Raw genomic sequence first — 16,314 nt, forward strand, 5'->3', positions numbered from 1 at the left:
GTTCTTTATCCTTTGGCATGCTCGGTTAGTGTATTTGTGTGTTAATCCCTGCTTATAATGACTAAGTACGGCGTGTGTTGAACTTAATTTTTTTCCAAACTTGCAGTAAGATTTGTGACAGCTTTTGGAATGCATTTCACATGGTATAGGGCAGGTGCCCTGCAACAACCATTAGGTAGCACAATGGGAATCTATATTCCTGTTTCTGTTTCATACTGTGCTACTGACTTCCTGTGTGAGACTGAACAAATCAAGTAACCACTCTGCTTCCAGTTCCCCATCTGTAATTGGGTTAGTAATACTTCACTTCTGTTTGATGTGGCTTAGGCCTGGTCTGTATTTAAAACTTAGGTCATCGACACTAGTACAGCGCTCAGCGGTGTGAAAAATCCACACACGGAGTGCCATAGCTATGCTGACCTAGCCCCTTGTGTAGACACAGGCTGTGTCTACGCTGTCACTTTCAGCGCTAAAACTTTAGTCCTTCAGGTCAAGTGAAAACACGCACCCCTGAGCGACAAAAGTATAGACAGTGCTTTATCACCGGGAGCCGCACTCCTGGTGATAAAGCTATGACCCCTCGTTCGGAGTGGTTATTTTTTATCGATGGGAGAGCTCTCCCCTGGCTACATGGCCCACGTGACTACACGGCCCACGTCACAGCGCTGTCGCGGCAGCGTTGTAATGTAGGCAGTGTAGACATACCCACAGCTAGATACAGGGAAGAGAGCTTCCATCAACCTTGCTGCCTTTCCTACAGTGACAGGAAAAATCCCTTCTGTTGCTGTAGTCTGTATCTATATTATGAGGTTACAGCGGCCTAACTACAGTGCCATAGATATGTGGCTGTAGCATCATAGTGTGGACATGGCCATAGTGTTTGTAAAGCAATTGGAGATTCTCTGAAGCACCATATATATATATATATATATATATATATAAAACTAGTGTTACTAGAGTAGAGCCCTTAAAGTAAATTTCTCAAATTAGATTTCTGAAGTAGATAACAGTACAAAAAAGAGTTATGCTCATCTGAAGGGTAGGATGTGTGGCGGGGGGAGAATGGGTGAAATACCAATAACTAAAAACCTTTGAATTGTGACCCAGCTACTTCACTGGCAACCTTACCCTTACCCTCTGAGTAGCCAATTGAGAACGCTTCAGTCAACAGGAATGCTATGACTGAGGGAGTCCAGGATGAGGCTGGATGCCAGAGGGAGGATGTTTGGTGAAATTCCCTGGGCTATTGAACTTCTTGCTTCTGGAGATCAGGATATGCACATCTCACCTTTTACTTTCCAATGTAAGGCTGATGTCTTTGTAGGTCAGCTTTTCCCTCTCCCTGCAAAAGACTACATGTAGTGTCTCCCACCTTTCTGCATCTTACATGGCATGATTTCTAGAAACACAGTCTTGTCAAATAAGGATCAAAGATGGTCCATATGTACAGTGATTTTTTTCCTCAATCTCTGCAGATTGCCCAGATGTTATGATGATAGGCTTTGTAGACATACCTAGATAGAACTGTGTACTTGATCTTCAGAATATTTACAAGATTCCTTCAACCATATTGTATGCAGTGGTGGTCCCAGAAGATTAGCGAGATAATGTGGGTGAGGCAATAACTTTTATTGAACCAACTTTCCTTGGTGAGTGAGAGACAAGCTTTTGAGCTTACAGAGCTCTTCTTCAGGTCTGAGAAATCTACTCTGTGTCACAGACAAATGCAAGATGGTACAGATTGTTTAGCATAAGTAGTTAACACACATTTCAAGTGAAATGGCTTGTTAACATCTTTCCAGCTGCAAGGGGAAAATGGGGAAGAGAAAAGGGGTGTGTGTGTGTTTGTCTGGGGCATTAAATGGGTTACAGATTTTGGTAATAAACCATAAATCCAGTATCTGGTCAGTCCCTGATTTTTGGTATCTAGCCAAAGCTATGAATGTAAGCTCCTGAGTTCATTTTTTGAAAGTGTTGTGCAGGTTGTCTTTGAGGATGAGGACTGTGAGGTCAGATTAAAGAGTGATCGCTTTGTAAAAAGTGTTCACCCACAGTGGATTTGGTTTTTTGGACTTTTATAATTTTTTGGTGAGAGTTCATTTGAGAGCACGGTGATTGTTTGGTTTCTTCCACGTTGTTGGTGTTGGGGCATTTAGTGAATTGAATGAGGTACGCCACATGTTGTGATAGGCACGTGTAGGACCCATGGATCATGAAAAATGTGGTGTGGGGGTGTTGACTATCCTTGCATTGGAGAGATGTCTAGAGGTTTTGCATCTGTTATTCTGGCAGGGTCTGGTGCTGCTTTTAGTTCGTGTGTCTTGGTCCGTGGGGAGCTTGCTTCTGATGATGAGCTTGGAGAGGTTTGGGAGGTGTTTGAAGGCCAGAAGAGGGGGATCAGGAAAGATTTACTTCAGGGTTTTGTCATTGAGTATGCGTTGTAACTGTTTGATGATACCCTGTATGGGCTGCCGCATAGGGTGTGTTGTGGGTGTGTGTATATATGTATGAGGATTTAAGTCATCAGCAAGTAGTTAGAATTTTTTTCTACATCTTTCCTTTTGGTGCTGTTGTGATAATAAGGAGCCTTTGTGATGTCCTTCTCAATAGACCCACCATATTTCTGGCCTAAAAACGTTATTGCAACATGGCTTTCAAGGTACCATACCTTCCTTCTATCCTTGAGTCACCCATTGTATTGGGAGAGTGTACCAAGAGCTCTGCATCACATCCAATAAATTTCTCTTCATAACATACTTTTCAAATGGAAAAGGCTTTTCTGTGCTATAGCACTTTGAAATCTCATGTATTCCAATGTTACCATGACATAGAGGGTACAAAGGAATCTTAATGCAAGAGGTTTGGACAGAATTTCTGGACTCGGAAGGATTCGGTAGTTTTTAGCACTGTTCTGTGGTAGTGTATGAACTTGCATGGTTGACTTGAACACTTTTTCTTTACTTTTCAAGATTGCTTGGGAAACCCACCTTGGAAGCTTCAAACCTAGCGGGGGAGGGGGGGAGGGTAGAGGATGGGGCACTGCCTGCTGTTGCATTTAATGAGTATTTGGTAGGTTATACTTTTGACTGTTAACTTCTATGATTCTGCAGAAGCTAAAAGTAGACTTGGATGGGAGAACCTGTTGAATCCTTCAGTCCTTCTCCTTACTAGTGCAGGATTGTTCCTTATAAGACACTTTTTAGCATTTTGTCCAGTTTTAAAAAAAAAAAAACTCCTAAGTGATGGGACTCCACCACTTGAGTTTTCCTCACAGTCTAATAGATTTCAATGCCAGAAAAGTTTTCCTGATATTCAGCCTAAACTGTCCCTCCTTTGACTTACTCTAACCACTACTGGATTAAATATCTCATTCTGGGAAGGTGGTCTGGAAAATCCCTGTCTTGTGTCAAAGACTTGTAGGCTAGAGTGGCATCTGTGAGATCTCCAAGCTCTTTACATTCTGCAACTTTTCCTTTATTCAGACCTCTCTGCTGCTTTGTAATACTGCCCACTCTTCTGCAGTATCTCACTTGGCAACCAGTTGTTGCTGTAGCAGCTTGGATAAATTATAGCAGAGTGGATAAAAATAGATATTTTTTTTATTTAAAAAACTATTTTTATATTTTTTTAAATAAACCTATTTGAAACTAATACCATGTACGTTAAGGCCTAAATTTATTCTAATCTATGATCTACTCGTTCTGAAATCTTGAAAGACATTGTTTCTCGTCACAATCAGTTCATTTCACGAACTACAGTAATACTTCCTTTGTTTAATAAATCCGTTTTAAATGCCACACGTGTTTTGATACTCTTTTATGTATTCAGCACATTTAAAGTAGATTTATTTACTTAATTAACCAACTTTGAAATGCTGTGGTGTTTCTGGCATTCTTAATTGGACTTGAATTCCCATCCAAATAGAGCTTGACACAAAGCATAGGTAAAAATTAATCATCTATTACAGGGGTTGGCAACCTTTTAGAAGTGGTGTGCCGAGTCTTCATTTATTCACTCTAATTTAAGGTTTCGCGTGCCAATACTACATTTTAACGTTTTTTAGAAGGTCTCTTTCTATAAGTCTATATATTATATAACTAAACTATTGTATGCAAACAAGGTTTTCAAAATGTTTAAGAATCTTCATTTAAAATTAAATTAAAATGCTGATCTTACACCGTCGGCCCGCTCGGCCCGCTCAGCCCGCTGCTGGCCTGGGGTTCCGTTCACTTAGGCCGGGAGCGGGCTGAGCGGGTCCTGTGGCTGGGACCCCAGCTGGCAAGGGGCCGGCAGCCAGAACCCCAGACCAACAGCGGACTGAGTGGGGCCGGTGGCCGGGACCCCAGACCGGCAGTGGGCTGAGCGGCTCAGCCCGCTGGCGGTCTGGGGTTCCGTCCGCCGGCTCCTGCCAGCCAGGGTCTCGGCTGCCGGCCCCCCTCAGCCCGCTGCCGGTCTGGGGTCCCGGCCCTGTCCACATAGAGTAGGTACCTAGTTTCTCCCTGGTTTTGGCCCATTCTCTTCCTCTCTCTGCACAGAGATGAGGGTGGGAGTGTGCTGAGAACAGGGCTGGGGGTGAAGGATCAGGCTGGGGGTTGGGGTGCAGGGTCTGGCCAGGAGCTAGAATGAGGGAGGGGGCTCAGGGTTGGGGCAGGAGGTTTAGATGTGGAGTGCTTACCTGGGCAGCTCCCATTTGGTGTGAGGGGTGCAGGTGGGAATGTGTATGTGTTTGTGCATGTGTGCGTGCAGGAGCTCCCGTTTGGGGTGGGGGTGTGGATGTGGGGGTGCAAAAGTCAGGGTGTGGGGGGGCAGGTGTGTGAGGAGGGTGCAGGAGTCAGGGCAGGGGGCTGGGGGTGTGTGAGGAGGGTGTAGGAGTCAGGGCAGGGGGCTGGGGGGGCTAGGTATGTGGGGGGAGCTGGAGTCAGGGCTGGGGTGTGTGGGGGTGAGGGCAGAGGGCTGGGTGTGTGTGTGGGGGGGTGCGGGGGTCAGGGCAGAGGGTTGGGGGTGTGGGCTGGGGTTGTGCGGGTGCTCCCAGCCCCCTGCCCTGTGCAGCTCACGGCAGGGGGCTGGAGGGGATATGCTGATTCCACCCCCATCCCCAAGGTCCCTGGAGCAGAGAGTGGGCTGGGGCTCTGCTTTTCCATCTCCCCCTCCCCCTCTGTAGCAAGGGTCCTCAGCTGATCGGCCACAGGGAGGGAGAGAAGGAGGGGCAGGAACCCAGCAGGCTGGGGGAAGAGGCGTGGGGAGGGGGAAGCTTGCCTGCCCTGCAAGGAGAGAGCGGTGGGCGGAGAAGAGTGGGCCGGGCCAGGCAGGATTTTTAATGGCACGCTGCTGTCCCCGGCAGACTGCAGCGTGCCATTAAAAATGGGCTCACGTGCCGTCGGTTACGGACCCCTGATCTAGTAAATAAAAAAAATGCATTATTCACCATTTTCTAACATAATAAAATGTAAAAATTAAGAATCTGAATAAATTTAAATAAGTTATATGCTTGCTTAAATGGGTAGAGATGTAATATATCTTGCTGGTTTGCAATAAGAAGCACCATGTTTAGTGTAAAGGCTATATTTAGTTGCAATTCCACCATGTTTTTATGATTGAGTCTCATTAATTGATAACTGTTCTTTAGGACAAGAAGTACAAATGCAAAACACAATTAAAATCAATGATTTAAATCAAGGTTTCCTGCTTACTGATTTAATTCATTGTTAAAATTGGTTATTTAAATTGCTTTGATTTAAATCAGTACACCCTGAACTTAGATGGGTTTCAGAGTAGCAGCCGTGTTAGTCTGTATTTGCAAAAAGAAAAGGAGTACTTGTGGCACCTTAGAGACTAACCAATTTATTTGAGCATAAGCTTTCGTGAGCTACAGCTCACTTCATCGGATGCATAAAGTGGAAAGTACAGTGAGGAGATTTTATATATATACACAGACCATGAAAAAATATACATTGTAAGGAGAGTGATCACTTAAGATGAGCTATTACCGGGGGAGGGGAGAGAGAGACCCTTTTTAAGTGATAATCAAGGTGGGCCATTTCCAGCACATTTCCAGGAGTTAACAAGAATGTCTGAGGAACAGTGGCGGGGGGGAGGAATAAACAAGGGGAAATAGTTTCACTTAATATAATGATTCAACCACTCCCAGTCTCTATTCAAGCCTAAGTTAATTGTATCCAATTTGCAAAGTAATTCCAATTCAGCAGTCTCTCATTGGAGTCTGTTTTCAAAGTTTTTTTGTTGAAGGATAGTCACTTTGAGTCAGAAATCGAGTGTCCAGAGAGATTGAAGTGTTCTCCGACTGGTTTATGAATGTTATAATTCTTGACATCTGATTTATGTCCATTTATTCTTTTATGTAGAGACTGTCCAGTTTGCCCAGTGTACATGGCAGAGGGGCATTGTGGCACATGATGGCATATATCACATTGGTAGATGTGCAGGTGAACAAGCCTCTGATAGTGTGGCTGATGTGATTAGGCCCTATGATGGTGTCCCCTGAATAGATATGTGGGCACAGTTGGCAACGGGCTTTGTTGCAAGGATTGGTTCCTGCGTTAGTGGTTCTGTTGTGTGGTGTGAGGTTGCTGGTGAGTGTTTGCTTCAGGTTGTGGGGCTGTCTGTAGGCGAGGACTGGCCTGTCTCCCAAGACTTGTGAGAGTGATGGGTCGTCCTTCAGCATAGGTTGTAGATCCTTGATGTTGCGTTGGAGAGGTTTTAGTTGGGGGCTGAAGGTGACGGCTAGTGGCGTTCTGTTATTTTCTTTGTTGGGCCTGTCCTGTAGTAGGTGACTTCTGGGTACTCTTCTGGCTCTGTCAGTCTGTTTCTTCACTTCAGCAGGTGGGTATTGAGTTGTAAGAATGCTTGATAGAGATCTTGTAAGTGTTTGTCTCTGTCCGAGGGGTTGGAGCAAATGCGGTTGTATCGTAGAGCTTGGCTGTAGACAATGGATCGTGTGGCGTGGTCTGGGTGAAAGCTGGAGGCATGTAGGTAGGAATAGCGATCAGTAGGTTTCCGATATAGGGTGGTGTTTATGTGACCATCGCTTGTTAGCACCGTAGTGTCCAGGAAGTGGATCTCATGTGGATTGGTCCAGGCTGAGGTTGATGGTGGGGTGGAAATTGTTGAAATCATGGTGGAATTCCTCAAGGGCCTCTTTTCCATGGGTCCAGATGATGAAGATGTCATCAATATAGCGCAAGTAGAGTAGGGGCATTAGGGGATGAGAGCTGAGGGAAGCGTTCACTCTCCTTACAATGTATATTTTTTTCATGGTCTGTGTGTATATATAAAATCTCCTCACTGTATTTTCCACTGTATGCATCCGATGAAGTGAGCTGTAGCTCACGAAAGCTTATGCTCAAATAAATTGGTTAGTCTCTAAGGTGCCACAAGTCCTCCTTTTCTTTTCATTTAAACATTAGTAGCTGAGTGCAGCTCTCTTGCTCTCTAATGTTAAGAGATTCTTTTAGAGATAAGGAGTAGCTCTCCATGACACCTGCTGTACTGATGCAAATAATTTTGCTAATATTTACTTCCATTTGGGTAAGTTCATAAAATTTAATTTTGAAGAACTAGAAATCACTTAGACATACATTTTCTCACAACCAGTACTTGGCATTCATATGCGAGTAGTCCAAAGCTCTGTAAAGACAGAACGGATCCTCACAATGGCATGTGAATTAAGTGAGTAAGCATTATAGAGAAACTGAGACAGAAAGGTGAAGTGACTTGCCCAAGGTCACATCAAGTCAATGGCAGAACTGGGAGTAGAATTTACAACTCCTAACTTGCAGTCTGGTGCTCTTTTCTTCTGGGCATGCTCTCTCTCTCTAGGAGAATATTGCCTACAATAGTCTATCTTCTCTTTGAATTCTCCCTCCCAATAAACCACCCACTAGAGTTTATCTCAGGAGTCATTCAACCAGGTTTAAACTCTTTTTTTAAAGGGGGCTACACACCATCTGATGCATAGAACTGTCATTAGATGCTGGAACTTCTAGAAAAAATCAGCACCTTTATTACAGTGGCGATCATGAAAACCTGGTCTCAGGCATATATACCCTAACTCTTACACCGTTCGTTCTTCCTGTTCATGCAGTGGCATAGGTGGGGCATGTTCGTGTTAGCCTTTCTTCCTAAACATCCTCGCACTTCTACCGCAATTGTGAATAATGGCCGAACTGCTAGTGTAGACTGGCTGTTGTCATCTAACCCTTGCTGAGAGAGAGTCTTCTGTAGCATTCCCACCATTGCTACCACTGGCAGAGCTGTATTGGTCCTAGAAACACTGGGAAACTTTCGGTAGTATAGAGAAAGTCTAGTATAGATGAGGCCTTGTTGGCAGTTGCTGCAATAAGAGTAGTAAATCCTTGTGGTGTAAACAAAGCTTGGCTGGGGAGAAGGGCTTGCTGCTGCTTATCCTTTTTAACAGAAGCAATGCCTTACTGTTGAAATCTCACATGGGAGGATCCCATGGGGTGGAGGAGAAGAGAGGGGAGAGAACAACAAGCAGGAGACCTAAAGCCTTGAAATCTCTAAATGGTCTTGATATGCCCTAGAGAGCATCTTTGAATCATTTGCCAAGCTTTGAACTATTGTCAAGGGGAGAAGTTGGAATGGCGACTCAACCTGAACAAAGGCTGTTTGGGAAGAGTACTCTCTCTGCCCTGTTCTACGCCCATCCTGTGTTCTCTGAGTAAACACACATGTAAGCTGCATATGAACATTCTGGCTTCTTCGCTTAAGTATCAGCCTGTTGTGAATTTTTGCCATCTAAAAGTCTGTTTGATTGTAATAGCTGTCTGTGTGTCTGTACTGAGTGGAAACAGGATCCTCTCGCAGCTTGGACTCGCCCTGCCATACTGTGTGAACAATGAATAGTAATAGGCTTGTGGCTGAGTCTAATTGAACGCAGCGGAGGAGGGCATCTCATAATATTTGTCTGAGCATAGAGCCAGGGACGCTAAAGGAGCTGGCTTTAAGTGGCCCATTATGAGCCTGGCTGCAAGGTGATTTGTCTGTCATATGTTATGTTTCAACTTGTTCAGTCAAGATGGACTGGAATCTGGGGTATTGTTACTTGCAGATGAGCTGACCTCAGATTCTCTTCAGCTGAGAGGCAGCCTTTACCCGGAGAAGATGTAGTGCTGCTAAGGAGCACATAACTTCTGGTAAGAGGCTGATCTTGCATTTTCTCGTAGGCTTTAATTCCCTGCAAAATACAACAGCATCAACTCCACACAAAGCAGACGTGGCTTCAGAGGCTCCACTCTGGCTACTTGTGGCCATAGCTATGACCACATGCTGTCTGCAGTGAATGGTATTTGTGTCTATGTTCTATAATTGCAGCACATGTTTGGCTGCAGTTTTATGTAAGACATCAGAGAAGGGCATTTCCGAGAGAAATTGGGCTGGCAAAAAGGAAATATGCACCTGTGAGACAAGATGATACAGATTATGTGGAATCTTCATTCTTTTTGGCAAATCTCCTTTGACTGCAGTGTGCATCAGTTTGCATGGTAATGTACCTTGGTGCCTGTTGCTATAAGATTCCTTGATGCCAGCTATCATTAAGGTTCCTTAGCTGGTTTAACAGGTCGTTGTGGGCTGGATTGTGAATGCTACCTCTCTTGGCATAAGCATGTATAAGCAGCATGTGTTGGATGCAATTAATCATTCCTAAACTTTGTTAAAGGACATGAGCAGCTGTATTTACCTATCCTTTGAAAAGAACCCCCCTCTTTCCTTTGCCTTCTTGCCTTTGTTTACTGTGAGTATTTGTCTGTGCTGCCTTGTTGGCACATGGAAGTCTCCTTTGCTCATACTTGTAAAACCAGTTACTTTGAACTAGTTACTTGAAGTTTCTGTGTGGGTTTTCCTGGTTTCACAGGCCCAGGATATTGATTGCCAGAGACACACCCTTTCCCATTTTTACTTTTCCTGTCTGGCTAAGGCCAAAGTTGCTGCATATGGGTGTGATACTCTTTCCTTGCATAGCACAACAGATTGTCGCTTCTAGAGCCGCGGCTCACTTCTTAGCGTATGCGCAATGTGCCTCAGGTGGCATGTGACCAGGACTCATCACCAGATTTGGTCCGATGGTTGGATCATTTGCTTCCCTGTCTTGGGCCAGGGAGTGCAAGGTGAACGCTGATCCATGGAGAGAGCTGTGTACAGATGTTTTACTCGTCTCTGAGAATTGTATCAAGCAAACCTGGTGAAAGGGTTTGTTACATGGGCTCTAATCTTAGATTTATTTGGTGTAGGTTTTCAGATCATCTTGCAGAGACTTTGGTTTTTAAATGTGTTCCTGCTTTTTGGCTATGCTCCTCTCCCCTTTTATTTTGATATTCCCTGCTGTCAAGGTTTCTGTGTCAGACAGCTAGGCATCATTTCTTCATACCTGCTAGTACTCTGATGGCTTTCATTTCCACCCCAATCATGCAAATATACCAAGCACCTCAGGTTTACTCTCCCTTCTCTGTCAGTGGGGAATGGATAGGGAAGAACGCATGCAGGAATGACAATTGGAAAGCTGTATCCTGTGTAGTTGTAGCTGTGTTGGTCGCAGGATGTTAGAGAGACAAGATGTGTCAGGTAAACCTTCCTGATCCCCCGCATCTCGTTCGTCCTAAGGGGATACCCCGTGGCGAAGGTACCCCTCAACAAGGCAGACAAGATCGTCCGGCAGCTGGTGAAGAAGTCACTGTTCCTTCCCCAGAGAGCCAGCAACGAGCTGGTTTATATCGCCCACAGGCATGGCGGTGCCAGTGTCCCCCGCATGGGTGACCTGTGTGACATCGCGGTGATCACCCACGCCTTCCGCCTGCTGACATGTCCCGACGCCATGGTAAGGAACATCGCAGCAAACGCCCTCCATGACGCAACAAAGAAGGGGATCGGCAGAGCCCCCTCCAACCAAGACACCACCAGCTTCCTGAGCGGTTCCCTGGATGGCGAATTCGGACGGGACGGGCGTGACATCGCTTCACTGTGGTCCTGCGCTCGCAATGCCACGCGTCGCCTGGGGAAGCGCATCGGCTGCCACTGGGAGTGGTGCGAGGAGCGCCAGGAGCTGGGAGTCCTGGTGCCGCGGATCAGGTCTGAGGACAACACCATCGTCACCCTGAGCGCCAGGGGCATGCTGGAGAGGACCCTGAAGGCAGCCATCCACTCGCTGTACATGGAAGCCCTGAAGCGTAAACCGGACCAGGGTAAAGCCTTCGAATTGACCAGCAAGTGGGATGCCAGCAACCACTTCCTCGCTGGAGGCGGCTGCACCCGTTTCGCCGACTGGCGGTTCATCCACCGCGCCCGGCTCAACTGCGTCCCGCTCAACGGAGCCGTCCACCATGGGAACCGAGACGAGCATTGCAGGAAGTGCGGTTACTCCAATGAGACCCTGCCCCACGTCCTGTGCAGCTACAAGCCCCACTACAGAGCCTGGCAGCTGCGCCACAGCGCCATCCAGAACCGCCTAGTGAAAGCCATTGCACAGCGCCTGGGGGAGGTCGCCGTGAACTGCGCCATCCCTGGTACTGACAGCCAGTTGAGACCTGACGTGGTAGTCACTGACGAGGCCCAGAAAAAGATCATCCTTGTCGACATCACGGTCTCGTTCGAGATCAGGACCCCGGCCTTCCGCGAAGCCCGAGCTCGTAAGCTGGAAAAACACGCCCCTCTGGCCGATACCCTGAGAGCGAAGGGCTACAAGGTGCAGATGGATGCCCTGATCGTCTGAGCCCCGGGTGCTTGGGACCCCTGCAACGAGCGTGTGCTGCGGACCCATGGGATCAGTCGACGCTACGCACGGCTCATGCGGCGCCTCACGGTCTCGGACACCATCTGATGGTCCAGGGACATCTACATCGAACACATCACCGGCCACCGACAGTACCAGGAGGTGTGAGCCGGTATGACATCGTGCATCAACTATGGGAAAGGGACTGAGAGACTTTTTTCCATTGGATCATATGAACTGGAACCATAAACTCACTGAACATTAAATCCCACCAAATGAGGGTAGATCCATCCCCATCATTGTATCCACTCATTATACTCCACACCTGAACATAGCCATTGTATGGACAACATACCCCCATATCTCAATGTCTGTACTTTGACCGGTTAAACTTTTACCCCCAATCGGGGAGATTGCAGATTATGTATTCCTTAAGCCACCCGTTCCTAAACCGAATTTCGCACGCCTTGATAATCTGTACCTTATTCCCTGATAACCAGAAACTTCTATGCTTGAACTCTGTACCGTTTTCTTTTTACTTCAACATTATCTTAATAAAATTATTAAATCTGTTCTTTTATTGGATCAACTTCCTGTTGGGGTGAGATGAGCTTTTGAGCCACACAGCTCTTCTTCAGGCCTGGGAAAGGTGCTCCCAGTATCACAGCAAAATGCAAGGTGAAACAGATTGTTTTGCATAAGTAGTTAGCTCATATTGTAAGGGATCATTCAAGGAAAGCTGATGATTAGGTGGTACCTGCTAATATCTCTAGATACTGGGGCAGCGAGGAGATCATGGTGGGTTCCTTTCCTTTCGTTTGTGAACCTGAAAATGTACTGTGTGTTTGATTAGAGATGTTGCAGGTTGAGCTCTGGGATTGTTCTGGGGGTAATTGCTATAACCCTGACTTTCAGAAGTGCTGAGCATCCATAACTCCACTGAAGTCAGTAGGAAGGAGGTGCAGGTGCTTGGCATCTCTGAAAATCAGATCCGATATTGCTGTAATAGTAATGATGCGCTGAGTTATTCATGGACTATCTGAGCCTGCTCTAAGCTCCTGTCAGGACTTACTGCTACAACTGCCTGATCCATCCCTTTGCTCCCTCCTTCCTTAACCAGCCTAAATGGTGCTCCACCCAAACCAACCTTCTACATGCTAGTGATACTGAAGTATCCTAGCCCCTAGTGGCAAGTGTAGGTGCAAACCCAGGACTGTACATTGGGATTACACCTTGATATCTGACATGCAGAAAAGACAGAGCTGTTCGCTCACCAGAACTTGCTGATTTTGTCAGTGTTGTACTTTTGGTTTGCTCTTTAAATTTACACTTCTGCTGGCCTTGCTGGGAGGTGTAATAAAACCCTGCAGGAATGAGTGGCTGATTTATGGCCTTTGGTTGATTACCTCATAACTGGCAGGAATGCAGAGATGGATTCCCACTTATTTGTATAGAAGTGGGGTAATAGAAGCACCAAGATGCTGCAAAGGCTTTCTCTATTCTGCTCCTTCTCAGATCATTGTGGGTGGATAGTGCTTTAAATTACCTGTCCAGTCCAGTGATTTGAGTCAAATGTCCCAGGCCCCATGTAGGCTGGGGCACAGATATAAAGAATAACTCTCCTTCCTGGCAAGTTCTGACACTCATTTTAAACGCTCTGGAAACAATCTCACTATACATTTCCAACTTGCTCCACATATGTACACACCCCTTCCTTGGGAAAAATCCACACCCTAGGTCTGAATCTTCAGGTTCTACCCATTTGCTATACTCCTGTCTGTCCTGGAGAGTGACATAAGGTGCTACCTTTGCTGCACTGGCTGAATACTAGAATCCATATCCTGCTGTCCCAGGTGGTGTTGCTGGTATGCTAGGGCAGGGCTTTTTATTTCTGCATTAGGTGCTCTGAGTGGATCATAAAATGTTGAAGTGGTAGAATTTACAAGGTACAGAGCACTATACTTTCTTGTAGCACTGCACTGAGGCACAGGTGTACTATTCTCTCCCCCTTCCCCCTTAGTAGAGGATTAAGCTTGATGATTTACAGAAGCAGGCTAATAATTAACCTAACTACATTCCAGGCAACACCAGCTCCTTATGCTATACCCATAATGCCAGCCTAAGATGTTTACTTTCCCCTCCTCAGCTCAGCAGCCATAGGGTTATCTGGGGTAAAAACTGATACTAGTCTATGCTGCCACCAACTCTGGAAGTTAGGTGGCTTTTTGAGCTGGTTTCTTTAAACATTTATCTGACTGCTGTGGTATCCTTTTGCATTCTGTCACTTGTCATCTTTCTTGGACAAGGCCGGGTGAAGAGATTTTTAAAAAGTGGCAAAGTGTAAACTGCATTGTTTGTTTTTAAAAGCCACAGGGATTCTAGAATTGAGTAGCATGAAAAAGGGATTATGCAAACCAAATCCTACTATCTGGGATAGTGTGCTGCAGTGGTGTTGAGTTTTAGTCCCTGTTAACTCCCCATATAGCTGTGCTGTCTCATCCAGGCCTGATGAATTCCGTGTTACTTGCTGAAACAAAATAAAGGACCCAATTCTGATTGGGGTTTTGTTTTTTTTTTTTCACTCTAAAATCCCACTTGTTTAAACATGATTTTGCTTTTTTACTAGGTTTCTGGTGCCAGGTGGTTAAAGAGGGAAAATGAGAAGATTTTTGAGACACGGACATGATCCTGTAAGAGAGAGGCTCAAGCGTGACCTTTTCCAGTTTAACAAGGTATGGTGGGCTCTTCAAATGAGCTTTAAGGGAAACAAGCATGAAAGAGCAAATCTGTCCATAGTCACTGAAGAGAAAGGAGGGAAGGTTCATTCAGGTATGTATGGAAAATCTAGATACAACAGAGGTGGATTGCCTTCGTATTTGGTAAATCAAAGCTGGGGTTTTTTTTGTTTGTTTGTGTGTTTTTTTTTTGTTTTTTTTTTTGCAATCTGATGCAAACATGTTTGTACGTGTGCAGGTCTTAAGCTCTCAGGCCATTCCTGGGCTTTGAGATACCACATTCTTGGTTTTAGGTCTGTGTCCATGAGAAAACAGGTTACTAGCATTTTCTCTTTGAGGGAGTGAGGAGATTATTTCAGTGTGACCATAGTCTTGCTGTGACTAATACATAGGACTTTCACAGTGTTTTGAGTCTTTAAAGTGCTATACACGTTCTCACAACACATCTATGAAGGAAGTAAATATTATTCCCATTGTACCAACGGTGTCACCTGGGAAAGGACTGAGACGGAGAAGCTGTGACTTGGCTGACACCACTGAAGGAGTCTCTGTCAGAGCCACGATTAGATTTTAGGTGTCCTGTTCTCAGGCCATACTTCAATTGGTTAATGCAGAAGTGAGTACATGGGATTCAAATAGGGGAGGCTATATAGGCAGCTCTTGTGGCAAATGTGACTGCGCTGTTGTCCTGCCAGTTCAGAAGCTGCACATCCAGGTTTTTGTCGAGGTTCCATTCTCTGCAAACAGGGAACATCCCTCTCTGAGCACTGGTATCCACCCAGCACTTGGAGAGTTCTGTTTAGTTAGGGAACCTTGTCTGTCTGTTTGTAAAATGCCAAGAATACCTTCACAGCTATATCTTTCTCTGCTTTATGTGATGCTTTCTGACTTTAGTGGTGGTATTTGATTTAGTCCTACAAAGGAAAATGTGATATTTACAAGATGGTGACTTTCTGTCTAAGACACTACTTTTTAGTAATTTATTATTTGTAGTTAGTCACAGTATTTAAGCAAAAATGACCCCTTATACACTCTTCTTTGTTAGCAAGGGATTGATTGGAAACACTTACTGCTAGGAGAATCTACAGTTTGCTTTTCTAGCAAGGAATCCTTTGTCATTTTTTACACTTTTTTCCCAGCAAAGATATGGCTATAAATCTTGTTGTCTTCCATTATTACCGGTAGAGCGATAATAGAAAGGGTTTCAGAGAAGCAAACTTTAGATATAATGGAGACCTCCATAAGACTGGCAGGTCCTAAAAAGTCAGACTTAGGGTTTGGCATGTCAGAGGTTATGACTTTGAGAAGCCAAGAGGTTAATGTTTTCTATTGCTCGTGAATGGTCCTTGTTAAACATGAAGGTCAAGCTTCATGAACACTTAAGTTTCTGTTCTTTAGCACTTTCATGAATTTATTCTTCAAAAGTCCTCAAATATAATGCCGGATAAGAACTTGTCTGGGAAGGGACTAGTAACAGCTCAGATTCTTTATCTAATTTCAGTTGAGAGTCTACAGTATCTAATCAGTGCAGTCAGGTTGTATCTCTTATGTCTGTTAATCATATTTGTTAAGTACTACTACACGTATTGCTTTTGAGGGATAATACTATATAACATAAAATCTGGTCACAGAACAGACACAAGGTATTCCCACCATAATTCTCTTATTGCACATTCTTGTATAAAGGTTAAATGTGAATCCATTTTGTACATATAAATTCATAGTGCTACTTATATGAGTGGGATATGCTGATGCATTAACTACAAGTAAGGCTACGTCTACACGGCAGTTGGGAGGGTGCTTCCCAATGCAGGTAGACAGACATTCACTAGCTCT

The 16,314-nt window shown here is 45.0% G+C and overlaps 1 protein-coding gene across 10 annotated transcripts in view; it reads left to right on the top strand.

Annotated features, from left to right (window-relative positions):
* LLGL2 (LLGL scribble cell polarity complex component 2) overlaps positions 1-16,314 on the top strand; it is a 64,284-nt gene that overhangs the window by 2,299 nt on the left and 45,671 nt on the right. For 9 of the 10 annotated variants that reach the window (XR_005227600.2, XR_006285659.1, XR_006285660.1 and 6 more), the window contains exon 2: positions 14,370-14,475. Coding sequence is in view for 7 of the 10 variants with exons in the window: in XM_027834675.3 (XP_027690476.2) it covers positions 14,401-14,475 (75 nt within the window). In the remaining 3 variants the exon portion in view is untranslated. Of the gene's footprint in view, positions 1-9,088; positions 9,174-14,369; positions 14,476-16,314 lie in introns of all 10 variants that reach the window. The other variant, XM_037913951.2, reaches the window with a different exon arrangement.

The sequence above is a fragment of the Chelonia mydas genome, chromosome 14, assembly GCF_015237465.2.
Source record: "Chelonia mydas isolate rCheMyd1 chromosome 14, rCheMyd1.pri.v2, whole genome shotgun sequence".
In the NCBI taxonomy this organism is placed as follows: Eukaryota; Metazoa; Chordata; order Testudines; family Cheloniidae; genus Chelonia; species Chelonia mydas.